Here is a 23,644-nt window from a genome sequence, read left to right as displayed (position 1 = left end):
CCATGCTTTGACTAGGTCAGTTATATGACACAATCTACTTATGTATTTAAAAAAATCTATGATTCAAAATGTTGGGGTGGTAAGTAATATTACTGATTAGTTATATATATATATATATATATATATATATATATATATATATATATATATATATATATATATATCCTCATATATGTTTATGCCCCTTCTGCTCAATGAAACTAAGCCATAGGGTTATCAGGAATAACAATTTTGTGAAATATTATCACATTTTTAATTAACTGTTATTACAATTATGTATATTATATATATATATATATATATATATATATATATATATATATATATATATATATATATATATATATTAGTTAAGTGTTAATAGTCTCAAAAGATTCAAAAATCAATCTAATCTGCCGATTTGATCCATTGATAATTACATTATTATCAATGTTGAAAAAAGTTGATTCTTTGATGAATAAAAAAAAAAAAAAATAGAAACACAATGCATCCGTGCTAAACAAAATGTTTCATCTAAATGATTTTAATGTAATTAATTACATCTATTCAAACATCAATTTGGGCTGGGAAATTACTAAAATATTGTATTTTGGGGATGGATATTGAATTTGGAATAGAGTTTAAATTGCCAGCAGGTGGCGGAAAGTCACTGTCTTAGTGAGTCATTCAGTCATTCAATTTGTTCAAATAGATGTTTCATTCAAAAATGAAGCAAATGACTCTCTTTAATTGAATTGATCTTGGATTGATTACTCAATGATTGTCTCGCTGAACACTGTTATATACTTTTTAAAATCTTGCCACAAACAAGTTTTTGTAAACAGGGTCATTATTACACCTTCTGGTGTTTAGAACACAAGTCCCATTTTCAGCTTTTTCTGAAGGTTTTTTTAACGGTACACTAATTAAGCCCAAATGTCAGAACAATAGGCTTCTGTCCACATTGCTAGTGGGGAACTGGTGCACTATCTCTGTCTCGCTCTCTTTTTGTCTCCCTTCACCCAACTCTCCGTGGCACTTTGATTTATGTAGGAAGGACTCTCAAGGTCACTGCTTTCCCAAGGGAGCACCGAGAGGTTCATAGTTACATCATGCCGAAAGGATCATTCTGCGCTATCACTCATTTCCTGCCTGAGGACTATTTTTGTTGTGGGAATTGATTAACTGGGCAAATTTGATAAGAAAACCAGACAGAGCAGAAGCAAAAAGGGATCATACTGTGAGGGCGCTGATCCATAGAATGTTATTCCCGCAAAGATCTGAAGACATTAACTCTTTACTGGTTTTTAATTGAAGAGCAAATCTGAAATATAACAGCAGAGACATTAAAAATCACATTAAATCTAGTCTATGTCAAGTTTTAACATGGGTCAACATGGTCTTGACATAGCCAACGAAAGGTATAAGAACTATTTTTCTCTTCTTTTCTTTGTTTGCATGATCACAACTCCATTACAGCCAATGACTTAATGATGTAAAGGTGTAAATGGCTACATTGCTCCCAACACACCGAATCCAATGTTATTAAGATTACAGATGATTTAATGAGCTCATCCATAGGGTAATCAATGTTATTAAAGTTAAACGTATTGATGTTTTCAAAGGTCTTGCAAATGAAGTTATCAATTACTGAATGTCATTGATAACTGAATGACAGTTATCAATTATTCTTCTTTATTGGGCTGACTATGAGAGTATGAAAGGTCATCACTAAGATACATAAATTAACCAAAACGACTAAATATGTGCACATCATGTGAGAATGTCATATTATACATATGAAGTAGCTGTTGTTGTTGTTTTCTAGAGAACCAACCTTGTGACTGAGAGTCCCATAACAATTTTTCATTTCATTGATATTATCAGTAATAAAATGTTAGTAAGCTGGACCTGAGGACTTTATTGATCACTGCTGCTATCTGTGCAGTTGGGCCTAAACTCAGGGCCTTTGCCATCTCCACACAGCGGGAGCCAATTCTTTATTGCTAGACAATGGCTATAAATAGAACTAACTATAAGCAGTTAGCTCAGGAACCACTGATATCATCGGTGCTTGAACAGTAATGCATCAGTACCCACAATATAGGAGACGTGTAAAGAGTTTGAGATTGTGCATCACAATAAACTGTTTTGAGAATAAAGATTGAACGCAGTGATTAAAATGTAACAATTGACCGCATTGATTCATTTGGATGGCTAAGTTACTAAAAATATTAAAAACACACAAAAGATTAGTCACTCATTACTTATACGAAATGAATTTCTTGACCTAGTTTCAACACATCGAATCCAGATCTCCAAACGCAAAGACATTGATTGTCCCTACATTTGTGTCTAGTAATTTATTCTGAATTAATAATTAGGAATCAAATTAAATCACTACCAAAATTCAGATTTTATGAGGCACTGCATAATTTAGACAAGAATCACATATACAGTAGCTTTCACAGGTTTGGAGGATAGCATTGACAGTCTGACTGTTCATGTTCTGTGTGTAAATATATTCATATGTACCTTTACACACACATGGTGACTGCAAAATCGATATCGAGTTCTAAAAAACAAGATAATTTATTTCTCTCTAAGCAGGTGTGGTGTGTGTGTTTAGGTGTTGAGCAGATGAAAGTGTGAAGGCAGGTGAAACATTGCGAAGACAGACACAGACAGACTGTTTCCCTCAGGTCAGAGAGGAGAAACAGAGTCTTTCAAAAACACCAGTAAAGCTCAGACTGTGAATAAACTCAATAAAGGAAGATGGATAACTCCACAGCTCAGAGACATCAAGGGCCCCACATACTGCAAGCGAAGTAAGAGGTCACAACCAGAGAAGCAACAGGAATGGATCTGAGTTCATTCCAGTAACGAGGAAACTATTATGTGTCATTATACTCACCTCTATTCGAAACCCCTCAAGAGCAGATCTCACGGATCTGTGAAGGATATGCATGTGGGTGGGTGGCATGCGTGTGCGGAAATTTCTGCATGTGAGGATGCATATGCAGTTTCGAGAAAACACTTTTCATCTTCTTGGTAAGAGGCCAGAGTCCCAATGCAGAGCCAAGAAGAGGCTTTTTTTATTCGCTTGGCACTTGCTGCAGGTGACAGAGGTCTCGGTAATGCGAAGACATGCTTTTCCCTCACTGATCACAGCATGGAACACAGAGCTCCCTTCTCCACAATCTCTTTCACACATTTTTTGATGGAAAAAAATGTAACTGGGGCACACTTTTCACTGCCAGACATTCTGGACAGCTAAGAGCAAGGTCAGGACCAGCCCTCGCTGCCTTGGTGAAGTTTAATGCATTCAGGCTGAATCAAACAAAACATTGATATCATTCTGAAGCGCACTTATTACTATATCTTGTCCCTCAAAATACCATTATTTGCTACTAATCTCTTTGCTACACACTAATGTTTAAAAGTCTTGAGTAAGATTTTTTTAAAAATATATACAAAAAAGCCTCAATAGTCTTCAGATAATGTACTGTATTAGGAAGACATTTTGCTTGTTTGTGTTTGGGCACACAAATTAGTCCATGTCCTCCAGAGACTCTTAGCTTGGGTGGTGGGCACAAGCGCAAGTCCAACTCATTTGGCCTGACACCTGACTGTAAATGTTGCGGATTGTTCCATCTGTGCACTCTGTATCATGCTTCCTGCAGCTAACAATGTGGTGAAAATCTCTGCTGAAAACCTTTTGGACAGTGTGACAAACAATTGGTTTTCAAACCCAGCCTTGGACGTCCCCCAACACTACACGTTGTAGATTTTTGATGCATTCACCCCGTTCACACTGACAGATTTTATCACTGGAAATCACCAGGTTGCTGTAAAGTTTGTCGCTAGTGGGCATTCGTGCTGCTGCAACTTTATTGGAGGGATACGAACATGGCCATAGTCTAAATCACAAAATGCTGTTCGAATTCCATCCTAATCTGACAGGCAATCAGTTTTTTCTCGCACAAAAAAAAAAACAAAACAAAAAACAAACATTCAGCAGGAAAAAGCATTTGAATATAAATTGCAGCAGTGTGCAATGCATCATGTCAGAAACAAGACAAACTATTATCAATACATTACTCAAACTCACACAGAAATTCTGACACGGTTTTACACACATCGTTTCTTTATATAGGCAGATACAAATCATATAAAACTGTGAAATCATTCACACTAATAACGTGTCCTCAATCTTTCTGAAATTTGACTACAACATCTGACAGGAGACAGATCATGTGAGCTCCAGTATCTTCACTCCTATTGGTAATCGCCACAATCACGTCGCTGCTCGTTTGCATTAAGCTAATCTTTTCTCGTGAGTCATGAGTCACAGTCGCACATAGTGCAGGAAAACGCTACATTTAAATAAAAATAAATGACTTCGTGTGACAAATGAGACATGTCACGGCAGATCCCAGTCAGTATGAATGGCCCTTTGAAACTAATAGTTCCGACTCAAATTTTGAGTTGCGCTTTGAGAAGCTGACTGAAATTACTTCCTAAACACCCGCAAATTTCTCAACTCATCATGTTGGTGTCAAATAAAGGACACGTCCAACATGTACGGTCTTAAAGGAACGCCCTGGACGGTGGCATAGGCTGAAGAAATGGAACATTCTGAGCGTGCCGGATTTAGTTTTAGCACTTTATTGCTTTAAGCGGTCTTGTTTCTCTCGTGTCAGTCTAGGTTAGTTGTGAATTCAGAGTCCCTTTTGTCTGTAGCACCTTTCCGCTCATCCTCAAACCTAACTAATGAGCCAGATTACATAAGAGCACAAGTGTCTGAACGCAAATGACATGCTAAACAAATGTAAACAATAATGAACACCCAGGTTGGGATGGAGATGGAGACAGACTCATTATCACGTCCTCAGCCTCAGGGATTGCGGATGACAAGGCCTGCTTCTGTAGGAGCTGTGCATATGCATGTACGTTTGTGTTCTGCACAGCATAAGCAATGATTAAGGACATTTTTCTGCAACCCCTTCAGCTGTGATTTATTCGCGATACAGCACTGTCTCAAAGACCTTACTGCTTTTATAAAACGTTTACCACACAATAAAAAAATATATATGTATTGAAGCTGAAGCAAGTTCGTTAAATGCAGTCCTGCCGCTAAAAAATAGTCCCTGACAGCAACAAACGCAAGAGATGTTCCGATCACGCCTCTCATCAAATGGAGCTTAAATAAAAACAGAATCGCAGAGAATATCATCCGCACCATTTCTTTTTTATCACCATATATGATATTTTCTCACACACATACATCTGCGTATCTCTCAGCTTGTTTTAGACAGACTGACGAGACGCACGAGAAACGTTTATTGGACGGGGAAGCACGTGTTCTCAAAATTAGATGAAAGATGCAATATAACTCCTGCAGAAGTCACTCATACTTCATTAAATAAACAGACATTAATTTAGCCGAAATACTTAATACATGGATCAGTTTTATGCTGTATTATTGATTATGTTGCTAACGGTGGTTGCTAAGGTTGTTGCCCAGTGATACACAAAGCGTAACTAACCATTTTATAAACGCATTATTATTATTATTATTATTATTTTTGCTGTTGTTGCTATTTTATCACAGCCTCAATGAAAACCAGAATATATATATTTTGCTGTTGGTATACATGAGATTTTCTGTGTCAGATCTGCATTTAATGTAAAACAAAATACATCTATATCATGTACTTTTTCATGTAGGCCTGACATTATCTGGTTCCTTGGAGGGTGTGTGTGTGTGTGTGCGTGTGTCATTGTGCTTATCTGCATGCATCAGTGTCAGACAGACAGGCTCTCCTTCTTGCGACCAAGGAGAAGCAATTTTCTTGCATGTTACGTCGCAAATCAAAGATCTTCATAGTAATTGAATATGCGCTGATCCCGATCGTGCAGCTCACTGTAGGGGACTGGGAAGTGGGGGTCTCCTCCGCGTGTGTCTGTGTGAGATAGCATATGAACAGTAATGAGAGCAGACTCTGAGCTGGCTCGCGCCGAACCGATCATGCTGCTCTCCATTTGGGCTGAGAGATGGAGGAGATTTAACCTCAAAACAATGAGATTTAAACAAAAGCTTTTCAACTCATCCACAGAGATGCCTCATGCATTTTTGTTATATCTGTTCACAGAAGAAGAATGTTGTTGCATTATTCATGTGAAAACTACATCTCAGCTGTATCAAGAATATGAAAGACAGTTCTAGGCTGCCTAAGTGTAGCGCCTGCTGTTTGAAAAGTGGCTATTCTTCAGTAAACAGGGAAAATATAGGGGCCACAATGAGACGATGTAAAAAGTAAAAAGCTGTCTTGTAACCAACTACGTTGTGATATTACGCTTCATTTTTTTTCCTTTCCATAAACTTGTGACTTGAGACATTCAGACAGATATTCAAAAATGCATATCCCTCTCTAAAGACCTCAAGTCCTCCTTTTGTGTGATGTAACACCGAGATCAGTCAACCAGTGCATACTGTCGGTTCACGAGGGATCATAATTTAGAACGGTTACAGTATATCGCCAATGGCAACCAGCGAGAACTGAAGGTTCTGTGCAGAAAGTTCCCTTAAGAACAGCACGTCTAGCTCTTGTTCTTCTCCGACACGCTGTCTGTCTTGCTGCGTGGGTCAACATCACGGTCGTACTGGTCTTTTATCAGTCATGTTGGTAGTTCTGTGAGGCTCGGGCATTTGTTTCTGTCTGTCAAGGTTATCTTTGAGTAGGTTTTGAGAGCTTTCGCTGTGCTTCAGCTGAAGATAATGAGCTTGGAATAGTGTAGGTGTAAGTTTTCCATACAGTCTGATTTTTCATCAGAAACATTTGGTTCCTGTTATATAAACTTATTCTGTCATTCTCTCTTTACATGTGAAATGCACTAGGTTTACATACTGTAGATAACTGCGCTTGTTATATTGTACACAAGTTTGCATATCTTGGTTCTTAATAATATAGTGTGCTGCCTCCACGAGCATCCTCGACTGTTTACAGCTTTTAGTCCTCAGCTGCGCCGAGTGCCAAAGGTGGACCTCGACATCGCTGAGCCACTGTGGGGAAGACCTCAAATGTGTAGGGCATGCTGGGAAAACAGAGACATTACAAGAACTAGGGTATTCACAAACGGGCACTGAAACAGCTTATACAAAGGGCATTTAACAAACGTGATCAACTAAGGATTATTATTATTATAATTAAATATTTAGTAACACTTTATTTTAGGGTATCTTGCTTATTAGCATGCATATTACTAAAATATTAGCCATTTATTAGTAGTAATTAAACACATATTAATGCCTTGTTCTACATTCCTAATCCTACCCAACACCTAAACTTAACAACTACCTTACTGTTAATATGCAGCAAATTAGTAGTTTATTGAGGGAAAAGTCATAGTTAATAGTAAATAAGTGTTCGTTATTCTAAAGTGTTACCAAATATTCATTTGTATTTACAGTATAAAATAATTGAATTATATTAATTATATGTATAATAAAACATTTTACAGAACAATGTTGAAATTACAATAATATTTTTCTTTTTTTTCTTTCACAAGTTAAACCATAGAGTACTATAGCATTATGCAATGGTAATATTTCTAAATGTATTTAATTCGTATAATATAATTATTGTTATTATAACATTTGCAGTTTTGCAGAACAATATCAAAATTGCAACAATAATATTCAAGCCTTTTTTTTTTTGTTTTCGAAGGTTTCATAAAAGTTTTAACATATTTATAAATGCAATTTACCAAGTGGAAATGGAAAAAAAAAAAAAAAAAAAAAATCTAACACAAAATACGATTGATCAGATAAACAAATGATCTAATTTTATATACACATTTAGATTTTTCCTTGTTTAAAAAAAAAAAAAAAAAAAAAAAACATCTTCGTAATGCTTGCGTGTCTGACGTGTCATGCTGAAACACTAAATGGGCGTTTACTTCAGAAGTGGGCCCTTTTTGTGATTGAGTGGTCCCTGCAGGCGGGCCACTAACAGCCGGTCTAGAGATGAAAGCTTGTCACTCACACCTCTCAACAATGACAGGTCACAATTAGTGTGCAGCTTCCAGCAAAACCACAAAGGAGCCCATGTGAATGACGCACCCACAAAACCTTTTAAAGTCCAACTCACACAATCAACACAAATACGTGTACACGTCTCCTAATATATAAGCCTCCTCCCCTCATTTTTCTCCCTCTCAGTGAGCTGAGAAGGAGCTGCTTAATCCCGGCATGATTTATTTGAATATGGATCTTCTATACCTCAGCACTGAGGCCTGAGAGCAATTACTCCTGAACAAAAACCTTCCCCGAGCTGTCACACATCATCCCCGCAAGCGGCCAGAGCAATTTATCTGCCTTCTGCATCAGAGATACTGACACTGCAGTCATTCCGCCCGTATGAAAAGTGTGTTCTTCACATATCACTTCATTTGAGCACCACACACTTTATTGTTTGACACCCGATACAGATTGCATTACAGATATTGTGAAAATAATGAAACCTTTTCATTTGATCACCTGCTTTATGAAACCGATAGCTATTTTGAAGCGCCGGTGGCTTGACGGGCACAGTCACATATGTCACGGAGACAAAACCAATTTGATCGCGTAAAATCTCAGCCGCGAGTCATGAGGTTAATTTGATGTAACCGATTTAAAGTGCCGGTGCTGAGATGATGGATGCTGAAGCTCTGACAGAGATGTAGAATGCTGAATTAAGCATGCTATCCGTCTTGCGAGAGATGACACTGTCGTCATGACCCCCCTGAGAGATCCTTGACACAGAACTGCCCTTCAGAGCAAAAGGGGATATTCTGCTGAGAGCTTCCAGAGCTAACTAGAAGCTACAATAGTTGTGACGCTTCAGACGGATTGACAAACATGTAGAGCTGAACTAAAACTGACTTATCAGTCAGATAGAAGTAAGTTAATGAATGAACGTGCACTTGAGAAGCAGTGGGTATGAAGTCACAGGTGCTGATTATCTACAAGTTTATTTAAAATGTATGTGTATATATATATATATATATATATATATATATATATATATATATATAACACATACATACACTACTGTTTAGGGTCAGTAGGTTTCTTTTTTTCTCTTATAATAAAATAATACCTTTTTCAGCAAGGAAACAATAAATCAAAAGTAAAGAACTTTATGTTATGAAAACTTTTTTTTTTTTTTAAATGTCATGCACATTTAAATACTCTATTCATCAAAGAATGCTGTATCAAGGTTTCCTTCAAAGATATTAAGCAGCACAACACTGATGATAATAACAATAAATATTTCTTGAGCAACAAACAAGAATATTAGAATGATGAAGAAACACGTGACACTCAGGACTGGAGTAACGTTGCTGAAAATTCAGCTTTGCCATCACAAGAATAAATTAGGTTTAAAAATATTAAAATGGCAAACAGTTCCACAGTGTTAAATCATGCATTTTTGATAAATTAGGAGAGTAAGAGACTTCTTTCAAAAACAAATCTTACTGATCCCAACTTTTGAACATTAATGTACAATTAATAAAATATAATTTGTATTTGGGTCAGACGTTATGATGTACGCATCAAAAGAAATTCACAAAAGTGATCTTAGATTTATAGAAAGCACATTAAACGTGAGTAAAGTGTCTACTTTTAAGGTTTCAAAAAAGTTTTTGGAGTATAAAATTTGCCACATTTGTCACATTTTATTCTTTTAAATGCGTAAAAAAAAATCTTACTGACAAACGGGCAGAACCTAGGATAGCAGCAAATTTAAAAAACAATGTAAAATCACAACTAATTAATATTTGGTGGGAACTCATTAATCTTTTAATGTTTTATAAATAGCAAGATTTTTACACTGAATGGGGATGGGTGGGCTGGGAGCAACAACAATTTAAAGCAGTACACTTAAACCCTTTTTTTGTCTTTGACCCATTTATATAATAGCCAATAGGTTCTTTGTTTTTATTTTTGTATTATTTTATATATATATTATTTTTAAATAGTAATGATAATAAAAAGCTGCTTTTCATAATTAATGTTTAAAATTCACATATACATACACACAAATTCTAAAGTATAAAAGTAAGAATAATACTATTTCATAATAATAATAAAAACTTATATTAATATAACAATACTTTGTTAATATTAGTGCAATAAAATATTATGGGTCCCAAGTCAGGGGTAATTTCAGGGTCAGTACCTAGATATTACCCAGTTATTGTAATTACTCTAATTATTCCATACGTGCAGAACTGGAATCTAATTTAAAGTGCTACCTAATATTGAATACTTTTCTATTAACGGTGCTGTAATTTGACAACTTTGCATAAAAAGCATAGCTTTTTTTGATAGTGTTTATTGTCAAGTGTTGCTGTATTAAGATGTTGTAAGAGGTCATTGAACAACACGCTTGAATTCCAACAAAACCGATCAATCTAAATTAGGACTTCATTTATTCCTGCCATCAATCAAGCCCAACCCACACTTCTCAGCTGTAGAAGCCAAACGGTAATATTTATTCTACCTAGCACAAGCTGCTGGAAATCAAGAGGCAGGTCTAATAATGTCAGAATCTATCTTGGGCCCAGAATGAACACCCGCCAAAGCAAACTGCCTTTGAGGACTCATAGATGCATTCAGTTGGCCTGCAAATTGCTTCAGCAGTGTTGTCAGTCAATTTGGCACGCTCGCCCGCGACTCTAATTGATGCTGAATTTCCATATTGGTCACATCTGTGTAACAAATGCTATTTCACTCAAAGTGAATAGCAGACGAAAGAGAAGGGACAGGAGGGGGAAGGGGGGGAAAAGAGAGAAATAAACCTGTTCTTTCCAGCGGAAACACCTGTGAGACGAGCCACTGAAAACACTGGCATTTCGGTGACTTTAAAGTAAGACAGAACGTCTGGGCGGTGTTTCACTTCAACATCCTAAACCGTGCACGAGTTAATTACTTTGCACCTGCTACAAACACATTTGCGATTAGGCTTCTATTTATAACTTGCAAAATAACAATAAAAACCTAAAGTGTCTGTGCTTACGTTACGAAAAACGCTTCGGTTTTAAGTGAAATGCATTTAACTACTGTATATGGAGCGTGTGTGAAATCTCAAAGCAGGATTGACGTCCTCGGCGTCTGTTAGTGATGAGCGGATACGCTTTGCACGTGTAACCTAAGTGCCACCAAAATGGCAGCGATGCATTTTTAATGGCAGCCAGTCGCTTGGGTGCCGTTCTCACAGTGTGCGCTTCAGTGTCATTGGGCCTCCGGCAGCAACATGATTTCTGCAGTCTGCATAACCTAACAGCCATAATATATCCAGACTCGATGAGCGAGATCGCGTCCGAGCTTGTGTATTTACATTCCAAGCCGAGGGGTCCGTGGCAAAGAAACTCATCAAAGGATGGAGTCTGATAAAGCACTTCATTTGGGCAATTAAGCCAATGATGGATTCAATTAAGCCCTTTATGAGTTCAGGTGGAGCGGAGGACTGCGGGGTCCCAGCGGAATGGATTTGGGTATGAATTAAAGGTAGGAAGAGCTGAGGGGTCGTACTGTGCATGCTCAGGCTCCTTCACTCAATATTTAAAAAGAAGGAGCAAATTAACTGCTCATACCTTCATCTGGAGGTTTATCCTGCAGCGGCCCGGCTCAGTGACAGATAAGAACATAATGTGTCCCTGCTGTCTAATAGCAAAATGGCTGCAGTGTGCTGTGCTCTCAGCTACACTTTTTGTATAATTAACCGTCTGCGCTGGTGTGTTGTCATACACAGCCACTCAAGAGATTAAGTCGCTAAGATTTTTCTCCTATGCCCAGTAAGAAAAACACAACAAAAATAGTAATGTTTTGAACAACTATTGCAATTAACGATAACTGTTTTCTTGGGAAGCTATACAGTTTTATGTTTCTTAAATCAATCAATAAAACAACAGGTAATTAGATTTTTTTTCAATTCACATCATAGTGAGTAAACGGTTCACAATTTTTTTAGCATTTTAATAATTTAATTTTATTAAAGTACTATATCATTACTATTTACATTATTATATAAGTGTAATAGTATTATATATATATATATATATATATATATATATATATATATATATATATATATATATATATATATATAACTATATATATATATTTTTTATTTAGTATTCTGCAACAGAATAAAAATGTTATAGATCACACAAAAAAAGAAAAGAAAAGGAAGCTCTTGTCCATTTATGCTTAGGCACCAAGTTTCTCATCGCTGCCGAAATAAAAGTCCTGATGCTGTCAAAATAATTTCTGACACTTATCAGCCAAAAAGAAAAAAAAAACTAATTATTGACCAGTGTCGATACTTAATATCGACTAATACTACTGAAAACTCACATCTTTCAGCAATACCTGACCTCATAAAATCCATGCCAGTATATGCCCCTTGTTTATTCCTTCGCATGCATGTACTAATTTGAACACTCCCTGTATATTTTACACTGTCTGTTTGTCTCTCTAAAAAAAATCGCTGTTGTCAATAAGACTGATACTAAAATAAATCCAAATGTAAATGTAATATCTAATATACTAAATACTTAAAATCCATGCCAGTATATGCTTGACCATAACACATTTCATTATAGACTGATACTACAATCTCCAAATGATATACTACTATGTAAGCTTGCTCACATTTATTATAGCATTAAATATATACTGCATATTTAGCACACAGTAACATCCACAAAATACACAGTAAATCCACAAAAACTCCAATAATGATAACACTAAGAATACTACCTCTATTACACACAAACAAATTAGATACTGAATAAGTCATGCTAATTTTCATCATTGTTTGGAAAGCTATAATCATCCACAGTAATAAAAACAAATCATTTTACAAAACATGCTGCCAAGCTGAGGTATAAAAGTGTTGTATATTAGCCCTGTAAATGACGTGCAGCCTACTTTGAACAAGCGTCACAGAATTAAAAGCGGCGTCTATTTGTCCGCCTGAAACATGCATCTGTGTGGGCCTCTTAATGGATAACCCTGGCAAGACACGCTTGTTTGGTTTTCTATGTGAAAGTCGCTGTGTCTTTGTGTTGGTGTCATTAATAGCTGGCATATTTCCACCAATTCAGAAAAAGCAGGATTCGCTATAGAGGACTAGTTATTTGAAGTGTATTATTGGTGGTGTGTGTTTTTTTTTTTTTTTTTTTTCTGGCAGATTCATCAGGTGTTGATGAATAGAAAGTGTATTATTTTAACATACCCACCCATATGCATCCTGCTGAGGCGGCCATACGCCACGGCAGGGATGCTTTTTCAGAATTATTAGTGCCGTCTTTGAATCGACACAGAAACTTTAAAAGATATAATACTTATGCAGACGCTCCCCTTGCCTAAAAAATGGCTTCCTGGAGTGGTGCCTGTGCATAAAAATGCTACGTACAGATAAGAAAAAGAACTCATATGGACACCGAATTGAAAACGTAGAGAGAAAGAGAAAGGGGGCTGACAGTAAGTGGGAAAAAGTGAGTAGATAGAGTCAAAAAAGAGTGAGAATAAAAACCACAGACATGTAACAACCCTTATGCTCATCTTTCATAGTTGAATAAATTGCCAGCCATTAACATTTGAAGGCCACCGTGTTTTTCTACTCGGTTTGATCTCACCTCGAGGACTCTTTGACAATGGTGACAACCCACGCAAATATGACAAAGAATGCACTCATTAAGGCAAAGCCATGTGGGAAATGGAGAAAAAAACACCACCTACCGATGGCAGAAAAACAAATAGACACACACAATCAATTATGGAGATTTCAGCAGACAAGAAAGGTCAAAGCAGGAGTAAAACAAGCCGCCAGAAGGATGATGAATCAGTCACTGGTCATATGCTGTGGACTCTCTTTCTCTCATGAATGAAGTAGAATGATTGACTGCAGCACCAAGGAAATTGGTGTTAGCGTATGCTAGTTCTTAGCTTTTACTGCTTAATAGGGCTTACCTGTCTACTGACCACTGAAAACACTGCTCCTCGGTGAACACAAATTGTGGCACTAATGTGGTTGACTGCGTATGATTTATCACCCGTGTCATAATTTCCAAGTAACCTTGAAAAGCATCTGCTAAATGAATATATGTAAATGTATTAAAAAAAACAGGCTGACATTACTGCTATACAAAACTAGATGCATTGTCATTGTTCACATTATTATGGAAACACCAAAATGTGATAAATTACAGACAATAAATATTTTGTACACTAATGTTTGAGGTCGGGATGATTTTTATTGTTTCAATGATGTTATTTACGCTCAGCAAGGCTGCATTTCTTTCCTTAATATATTTTAAGATTTATTCCTGTGATGGAAAAGCCATTACTCCAGTCTTCAGTGTCACATGATTCTTCAGGAATCATTTAAATATGCTGATTTGCAGCTCGAAACTATATTTATTATTATCATCAAAACAGTTGTTCTGCTTAATATTTCTGGGAAAATAGCGATACATTCGCTTCAGGATTCTTTAATGTATGTAACATTCATAATAACAGAATTTATTTGAAATGGACATTTCTTCCCTTTTCATCAGTTTAATGTATAAAAGTGTTAATTTTTTATATTCATAAATGAATAAACTTATTCACCCTGTATTTGTGAGCGGTACTTTATTTGCATGATCATTTTTATATAGGCAGTATTTCAGATTACTACTACAGTACCCTCAGAAGACTGCATCAAATATTTTGGACACCTCAAAAACTAAAAAAGTGAATAAAGCTCAGCCTCGACTATCACTGACAAGCAGTGGCGGATCCTGGCATAGGCCATTTATTAGTCACCTAGGACAGCATGTGGCATAGCATGTGTATTTACAAATGGCTGTATTTATACATAATATACTATATGCAACCTGGAATAATAAATTACACCATGTTTTTTCCTTTAGGCCAGAGGAGGACTGGGACTCCCACAAGAGTTTTGTTTGTTTTTTCGTCGTTATTGTCACCTATTAGAGTTTTGGATCTCAGTACGGTCACCTCTGGCTTGCTTAGGTGGGGCTTGAAAACCGTAATAAAAATGATACCACTGCATTCTTGTTTATAGCTGAATTCTAACTTTTTCCATAATCGATGAACTTCACACCACCATTGAACAACATTATTGAACAAAAGTGAATCACCGCTAAACTTACTCAAGTTGAACAATCACGCTATTGTTTTCTGTTGAGCTGTTGAATTTCTTTCATGGCTGATTAATTTCACAGCATTAAGTTATTTTGCTGTTTACTGCTGTGAAGATGCTTTGACAATCTGTATTGTATGAAGCGCTGTACAAATAAATGTGACTTGACAAGTCGTGACAACAAGTTGCGTGACGTCACCATACTGTTTTGCATCAGCAGTTTGAATCATTTGTCAGTACCAATGATTCATAGTTGATCGTTTCATTCTCTTTTATAGCAAGGTAGAATGGGATGCCCAATGACTGATGTCGCCTACAGCAACGTGACTGCTTGTGTGCAGCGTGTATTTCAGCATTTCTTTTCAAAAATCAAGGACAGAATTTTATCTTAGAAATCTACATCATCTATAAAAAGAGAAAAAGGCCCCCTTTCTTTGTATCATGCAACATGCACATGGAAAAACCATGAAAAAGGTGGTTGTCAGATTTCTGTCTAGGACACAGCATTGCAGAATTTCTGGTCTCCACAGACCCAGGTGATTCTTAGGCAGTGTTGTGTTCGTCACCTCTTTAGGTCCCTGACACTAAAGCCAACAGCACCATCTGCGACCCAGTCGGCTTTCCTGCCGCCACTGGACATAGATCTGTACTGACAGGCTGTGAGCTGGAGTGCCAGTACCTTTTTCATCTCTGGAGAAGAACATCAGTGGACAGAAACACCTGTTCACTCCTCTCTTCTCCCCAGGGAAGTGTCTTTGGTTCTTGGGGGAAGAACTCCACTGTCTGTCAAGCTGAACCTTTGGAAACCACCAGCTGCAAATGATAAACCACAAAGCTTTTCCCAAATAAGGCCACCGAGGACGAAACTTTATCTGTAGGAGTATTAAAAGGGCACTAGAATTTGCATTTTCGAGCCACAAGTTCCTAAAGGAATTACTTAGGGGTTTTAGTGTAGTGGATTTTCATTCATGAATAAAACAGAGTCTGTTCTACAACATCAATCACAACATTATTATACGGAGAAATTTTAAAGCTTTTATATTAAAACGCAAGTTGTTATAAAAGTGTGTCCAATTTACCTACTGACAAACTTGCATCCTAATGGTAGTATCAACTGACATATAAAAAAAAAAGAAAAAGATGTTTGTCAATTAATGAATTGTATATTTTTCTCTATTGTAGTATCAAGATTATTTGTGTATTAAGATATTCAGATATTTAGACTTTTTTTTAAATGAGTCACATTCTTCACTGAAAAAAATAACTTATGAATGGAAGAAAAAAAAAGATTATGCTTTGCAGGAGCAATATTAAGGAGATAGATCACCAAAAAATGAAATTTCTGTCATCACTTACTCTTCCTCACGTCGTTCCAAATCTGTATTTTTTCATCCGTGGAACACAGGAGATGGAAGAGGGATGAGAGGATTGTGATTGTAACTGTCAAGCTCCAAAAAGCACATAAAAGTAGTCCAAGAGCCTTGTGTGCCATATTCCAAGTCTTCTGAAGCTAAACAATAGCTTTCTGTGACTAATAGACCATTATTCATGGGAAACCATCTCCTCAGTCATTCACAATCTGCCACATTACTGATACACGAGAGAATGTCTTTGTTGATATAAGCACAGTGGGCTACACCACAGAAGGAGAAGGATGCAAACAAAACAAAATGCACAAACTTAATTGGTTCATGTGTGTAAAAGTGGTAGTTTTGAATTTGAGGAAGTGATGAGATTTCAGAACTAGTCTCCAGTGCCTTCCTTAAAATACCTCAGCATATCCAACAATTGCAAAATGGCACTGTTACATAAAGCTTTGAACAGTAATAACCTGAGCTAAAAAAATTCCTAGCAGGTTTATGGCAGTGGTAAGAGCTGCATTTTTTCGTATTTGCTAGTTAAAGCATGAAATAAACATAAATGAACATCAGAAGGTATTTTATTTCAGCCGTGGAAATACACAACATATACTTTCTTTTTTTTTAAGTTTAAGTCTACTGAAGTTAATCTGCTCTCCTGTTTGAATTGTTTTGGTACTTTGATTGGTCAAGATTGCCTGTCAATCAAGCTCTCTGAGAAGGGTCAATTACAATATCAAAATTCTGATATTATAATCATACAGCCCTATCAGTGGCTCTAAACTTTCTGCAATCACTAGACCCGACTACATTTTTACAATCCTCAAGAATCGTTTAATTTGGAGGGCTTGAAAGATAATTCAGTAAGCTTTTATTATTATGAGTAATTACTCAAAGCTGAGATGCACTGAAGTGATACTCAACCCAAAAACGAAAATGCTTTCATCATTTACTTGACTTTTGTCATACGAGTCCATATAATGCAAGTGGACAGCATCCAAAAAACTCTTCCTAAACCATGCAAAACAATCATGATGCAAACAAGCCCAGTGGATGGATCAATGCCTTCTGAAGCAAAATTATATTAATATTGTTTTGAAGTCTTAACATGATATTTTTCAAGTAATTGTGTGAAAATTATGCTTTATTATTCAAAACTCTGTAAATATGTGTGAAAAGGAATAAAAGTTGTCAGAGTTTTTCTATTTCTAGTGTTCTTATCTTTTGAAAATGGCATTGATATGTACTTATTGGTACGTATTTGGTGTCCCACTAAAAAGCATGCCAAGGTACATTTATGCCACGAGACCAGGTAGTTTATTTTCCACAAAAACTTTCTTTGTGAAGAAACGTATGTACTGTGTATCTGACCAGCATGAGAGTGAGTATATATTTTGTCCAATTCGTAGGCATGGACAAAAATATTATGTAATAGTCCAACAACAACAAAAAGTTTTTTTCAATCAACTGTACCAAATACCTGATAAAACCACAATGTGAATTCTGGCCACCGACAAATCTGCGGATTGATGTTTACAACCAACTAAGGAGGCAAAGAGGATCTAAGGTCCAATGTGTATATTGAGGAGTCTAATGGGTCGGACAGAGGAGCAGTGAATGAAAATGGCAGACAGCTCTACGATCTGGTCTGTGAAAACAGATCTTTACTGTCAGTGACACACTGGACAGCGCCAAAGCAGTGATTATGTAAAAAGCGGTACAGTTTAATCTTACTAATGGCACACAGGAGGACCGCTGCTCTGACAAGCTGCAGGCATGGCGATAATCATGACAAAGCAAAGAGGAAGTGAACGTATCACAAACTCGTTCAAACAGACACCCACATACAGAAAGACAGTCTGGAGCGTTGTGACCCCTGCGTTCACGCTCTCCCTTCACAATTTGAAAGTTTATGTCTCTGTTGCTTTGTGCATCCTCCTCCTGCATCTATCTCTTTCTGCAGGAGCGGGTTATTTTTGGTAGTGTGCACAGATAGTTGAGGGATTATTGCAGGGCTGGGATATGCCTGGCAGACGTGAGAGGCGAGAAATGAGGGAGAGGAGATGGAGGAGTGAAGAGAACGATTGCTCATTCACTCGTCATTACTTTGTGATTCGGGAGTCGAGGTGGGCGCCGACACTGCCAGGCCAGAGTGGGACGTATCACTACAGGCCAACGACGACACAATAGACACAACGCAGCTAAATATGTTTGTCACCCCTCTACGGATCTCTTAACCCTGTTCTGTACGTAAAGTTTTATTATTAACGCGAGCGGCAACTGCACTCTGCAAGTTATTACTTCACTTGAAATTGTGTACAGAACCGAACTAGGACTCTCTTCTCGCCACAGCTATCCAACTCATACGTTGCAATCCAGGGCGAGCTTGCTGTTTAGAAGCAGCAGCTTAATGAGCATGAACAAAATATGGCACCTTAATCGATGGTGATTTCTTACAAAAATTGCCAGACTATAATATGTCTCTGGTCGCTAATAGTACTAAACCAAACAGGTCCTGTATTCCATACACACACCAAATGATTATGGAGGATATTAACTTTTTAAGCGCATTTAAATGCACTTGTAACTCCCAAAACTCAGTGCTTATGTGGCCAACGAGAACAGCAAAAAGAATTAGCAGGAAAAAGCAAGAATTTCTGTGGAAATTTATTACTGTCATCATTTATATTTCACAGTTTTCACCATTTATACAACTTTATTTTTGTGTTTTCTGATTTCTTGTAACTGGTGCATTATCTCAAAATGAATATTTATATTGTCATCCCGAGATGAAACCAGGCTTGCATAGAGTTATTGGAGGGCTTAAGTTTGGGTCAGGGTTAAGCAATTAATATTTTTATTCAGCATAACTGCATTAATCAGCATAACTGCATTAATTAAATTGACTAAAATAAGAAACCAGTTATTTTACATTAAAATGATTATATTTTCAAATATATTGTTTTGTAATGTATTTTGATAAAAAAATGCATTTAAGTGATCCCTGTCTGAGTCACAATAATAGGCAAAATGTATGTTTACACAAAGAGCGCAAATCATGCTATATGCCATTACTGAACACACAGTGTAAATACTCTAAGTACAGGGTAGGAAAAAGTATATGAACTCTTGGCTTTAATAACATGTTGACCCTGCTTTGGCAGCAATACCCTCCAACATTTCCTGTAATTGCGGATCAAACCTGTACAACAGGCAGGTGGAATTTTTCTTTTTACAAAACTATTTCATTTGAGCAATATTCCCTTGGTACCTGGTCAAAATCGCTCAGCTGAGGTCAGCCCAAAGCATCTCAATCCATTTTTCCATGGCAAATCCAAGAGTTCAGATCCTTTTTCTGGCAACTAAGGCACATAAAAGAGCAGAGTGAAAAAAGGTAGAAGCATCTATTTCAGCAATGACAGGTGTAGGTTTGCTAGAACCATTGCAGGGCATTCAATTTGTTGCTGTTGAGCTACTCCAATTTTAATTTGGCTTTGTGTTTGGGAATATTATCTTCCTGAAAAATTTACTTTCTTCCAGGCTTGAGGCTTTGGAATGAAATAGGAAAACTTGCAGTATTTCTTTTGCACCATCTATTCCTTCTTCTACATTAACAAGATGCCTCTATCCTGAAAATGAAACATAGCCTCACAGCATGAAAATACTACCAGAGTTCATTGTGTTTTATTAGGTGTGGGGCAGTGTTAGATTGCATATATATATATATATATGTATGTGTGTGTGTCTGTGTTTTTGTATATAAAAGCGACTATCTGTTAACCCTGGAACATCATTGTAATTAACCAAGTTTAGTCTTACAATCAGTCATTCGTCTTTCATAATGTTAGATTTAGGTTTAGGTGTAGAGATATGGCCACACTAGTGTAAATAGGGCCTGTGATTAGTGACGATTCTAAAATAAATCAAGAAAAAAAATAATAAAAAACAACAACAACAATGCATTAATTATGGCACTGAATAATCAATGACAATAAGAATGATCAGAAGAGTGGCCTCTGTAACTCATTGGGCATTACTAGTTTCATTTACAGTATCAATATAACAATGATTAAAACAACTAAATAATATAATTATTTCTGTTTTGTAATACAATACAAAAACTACACTGTGAAGCAAAGCAGCTTTAACGTGATTTAAAAAAAGAAGCATAATACATTAGAACACATGTATCCACAACCATGTGCTCCATACTGTACTTAATCAATAGTGAACAGCCAAAACTCTTATTTCAGGCAACCCGCAAGGATGATTGTCCTGTAAAGGCAGGTGTATCCATATAAGCATTTACATGTAGTTCCAGCAGGAACACAAACTGATTTGCTCTTGAATGAGACCTATAGTAAGTCCCCCGAATCAAACACACCAGTGAATATCCTGCCCTGTCTCTGACCTCGTTTTCTGCTCCGAGTTCTAAAGGCATAATTCATGCCCTGATCAATCTGTGCTAAGTGCAGGACTGAAGCATTTAATCACAATCATTCCCAATCATTGCTCTGCATCTTATATAATGATGGATTGTGTGAATAGCCGTGAAACACTACATTACCGAGTAAACCAGTAAGGCTGATCAGAAATGGGTGCAGAATGGCTCTCAGAGCGGCAGGACTGAATGATTATCAGGGAAATTGAGAAAAAACGCTTTAATCTGGTTTCAATATTCGCTGCACACTCCTCTGCTGCCCGGTTGCTGTCTGGGTGGTGATTTTCACATCAACACTCCACCTCTTTAAGAAGTTCGTTCCGGGGTTTAATTCATGGCATTCTCTGCTGCACTGCTGGAAACATGAATTAGTCTCTCAGAGCCCAGAGATTAAATAAACTAAAAAGTGTACTTACTGCAGGAAGGGAAAGAAAAAAAAAACAGGAAGGAGAAATGGGAAAGAGTGGGAGTAAGCCATAGGTGCCGTCAATTAAAACATCAAAATCTCTATTCTGACCTTTTCATGACTGTAGTGTGCCCTGGTAGACTCAGAGAGGGGAGAAATTCTCCCTAAATGTGTTTTCTGTTCATTTCCTTCCACCATCACCCATTCCATTCTCTGAATTTTTGGCATGTGGCTGAAATCTGAATCTTTCCACCTAATTACATTGCAGCCTGCCATCAATCATGTGTCTAATGGTTTCAAAGTCCATGATTTGACAGTTAGGACCGGCACTTTTTGTTTGTCTTCTCCTTCCTGTCTCTTGCAAGATGGGGTGTCATAAATCTAAAACTTTTCCTCCCTGGTCCTCATCCCTCCTTCGTACTTTCTGTCATTCTGTTCTTTCCCTTTGAAGTTCCAATCATTTCTGTTAATTGAAGTAGGGTAGGGAAAAGTTTTAGGATGTATGGCTGAAAAAATCCCAGAATTTACCTTTGAATCACATATATGACTATAAATCAACCAATTTCTCAATTTCTTTTTTTTTTGGTTACTTTTTTTTAGCAATGATGCATTAAAGTGATCAAAACAGTAAAATGTAGAAGTTATTACAAAAACATTTTTATTTGAAATAAATGTTATTTTATAATTTATTTGCAATACTGACACTGAAGACCAGAATAATGGCTGCTGAAAATTCAGCTTCACCATTAAAGGAATAAATTATATTTTGGAATACTATTTTCACTGTATATTTTACTCTATAAAATTTCTAATTAAAACAAACAACAACAACATTAAAAAAATTACTATTAACTTAGAAACTTGCTTTTGAATGAAAGTGCAAAGACCTACATAACATATAGTTTATTTATTTATTTTTATTAAATCAAATGCAATACATACACTGAAAGTACAGGAATTTGGACAAGCTCAAGACATGGCCCAGAGTTCAAAGCTAAAACTCAAATCATGACTCCACAGAAAACAACTGTCCATATTTCAACAGTGGACTGCTATAAGAATATCATGTACACACTTGGCATATTATATATATATATATATATATATATATATATATATATATATATATATATATAAATAAATTAAAATCTGAAATTTATATCCATTTTAGATTTCTTGACACATTGATGTCAGTCATCTTCTAGAAGTGGATCTAAACACTTTCTAAACGCTGAGTCGTGACTCTCTGGGTTCAAAGCCAAACCTTTCTGAGGCAAAAGAAAAGACTCAGGTTTGTCATAAGTGGACTATTGGAATCCACCCAAACTGAAGGACAGTCAAAGGTCTGCTTTGAAGATAAGAGGCTGCAATTACAGAAAGCAGGAGGGATCATTTAGGGACAAATCGTGAAAGTCCACCTTCCGCACAAAGGAGAAGGTGTTTGGCGCTTTTAAAACTTAGAGCAAACCTTGCTGGCGGGGCCGATTGTTTTAAATCTGCACACGTACGTTTCACAGAGTGCCAAAGCTTTGAGGTCGACCAAGTCTCTCCTCTGAGACGAGACCCCAAACATCCTCTAAATTAGAGGTCAAGAGAGAAATGACATCAGCTTCTTTTATACAGCACCCCTCGTGCCCAGCAAACGACATCCCACTGCGAGCAAGGCAGCTGGGGTCAGTCAGAGAAACAGCAGTCTGATTGAACTAAAGAGGGAAAAGAAAGAGCAGGAGATGAAGAGAAAGCTGTCGAGTGCCATAAGAACTGTAATGAAGAGGGTGAGGGTTTCCTTTATCACTGCTTTTAAAACTCTTTCTATTCTACCAAGATGCCCGTATCAAGTATGTCAAAGTGAGGGTTAGTGATTTATCCTTTCTAACTCTCACGGACGAACGCCTTTCCGCGCGTATTGTCAGTGTATTTACAGTGTATACCGATTCAGGATATGTGTAACTTGAAATATGCATGCGTTTTCCTTGAGAATCCCATCAATACGAGAGACAACCTTTCATCTGAGCACTTGGAGATCAGATACAGAGAACACTGCAGATCAAAACAGAAGTTTGAGGGAGGTAAGTCAATGGATATTTAATTTACGTTCAATTCCTTCTCCCCTGTGATCTCCCTCCACATTTCACACAATTTCATAATATAATAATATCGGGTCTGATCTGTGTAAGCCACAGGCACAGAATGCTCACAGACACGTTCAGTGGCTTGACTGTCTTGCTGCCAAGCTGCAGGAACACTGACT

General features: G+C 36.9%; 1 protein-coding gene across 2 annotated transcripts in view; it reads right to left on the bottom strand.

Moving 5' to 3' along the window:
• Positions 1-23,644, bottom strand: part of ccdc172 (coiled-coil domain containing 172) — a 105,680-nt gene that overhangs the window by 53,668 nt on the left and 28,368 nt on the right. The window contains exon 8 of one of the 2 annotated variants that reach the window (XM_043256413.1): positions 22,745-23,096. The exons of the other annotated variant lie outside the window; for it this stretch is intronic. Within the exon in view, the coding sequence (XP_043112348.1) occupies positions 22,905-23,096 (192 nt within the window). The 3' untranslated portion in view covers positions 22,745-22,904. Of the gene's footprint in view, positions 1-22,744; positions 23,097-23,644 lie in introns of those variants that run through there. 2 annotated transcript variants of the gene reach the window in all.

The sequence above is a fragment of the Puntigrus tetrazona genome, chromosome 13 (genome assembly GCF_018831695.1).
Source record: "Puntigrus tetrazona isolate hp1 chromosome 13, ASM1883169v1, whole genome shotgun sequence".
Taxonomy (NCBI): Eukaryota; Metazoa; Chordata; class Actinopteri; order Cypriniformes; family Cyprinidae; genus Puntigrus; species Puntigrus tetrazona.
This window is presented reverse-complemented; position numbering and strand designations above follow the sequence as displayed.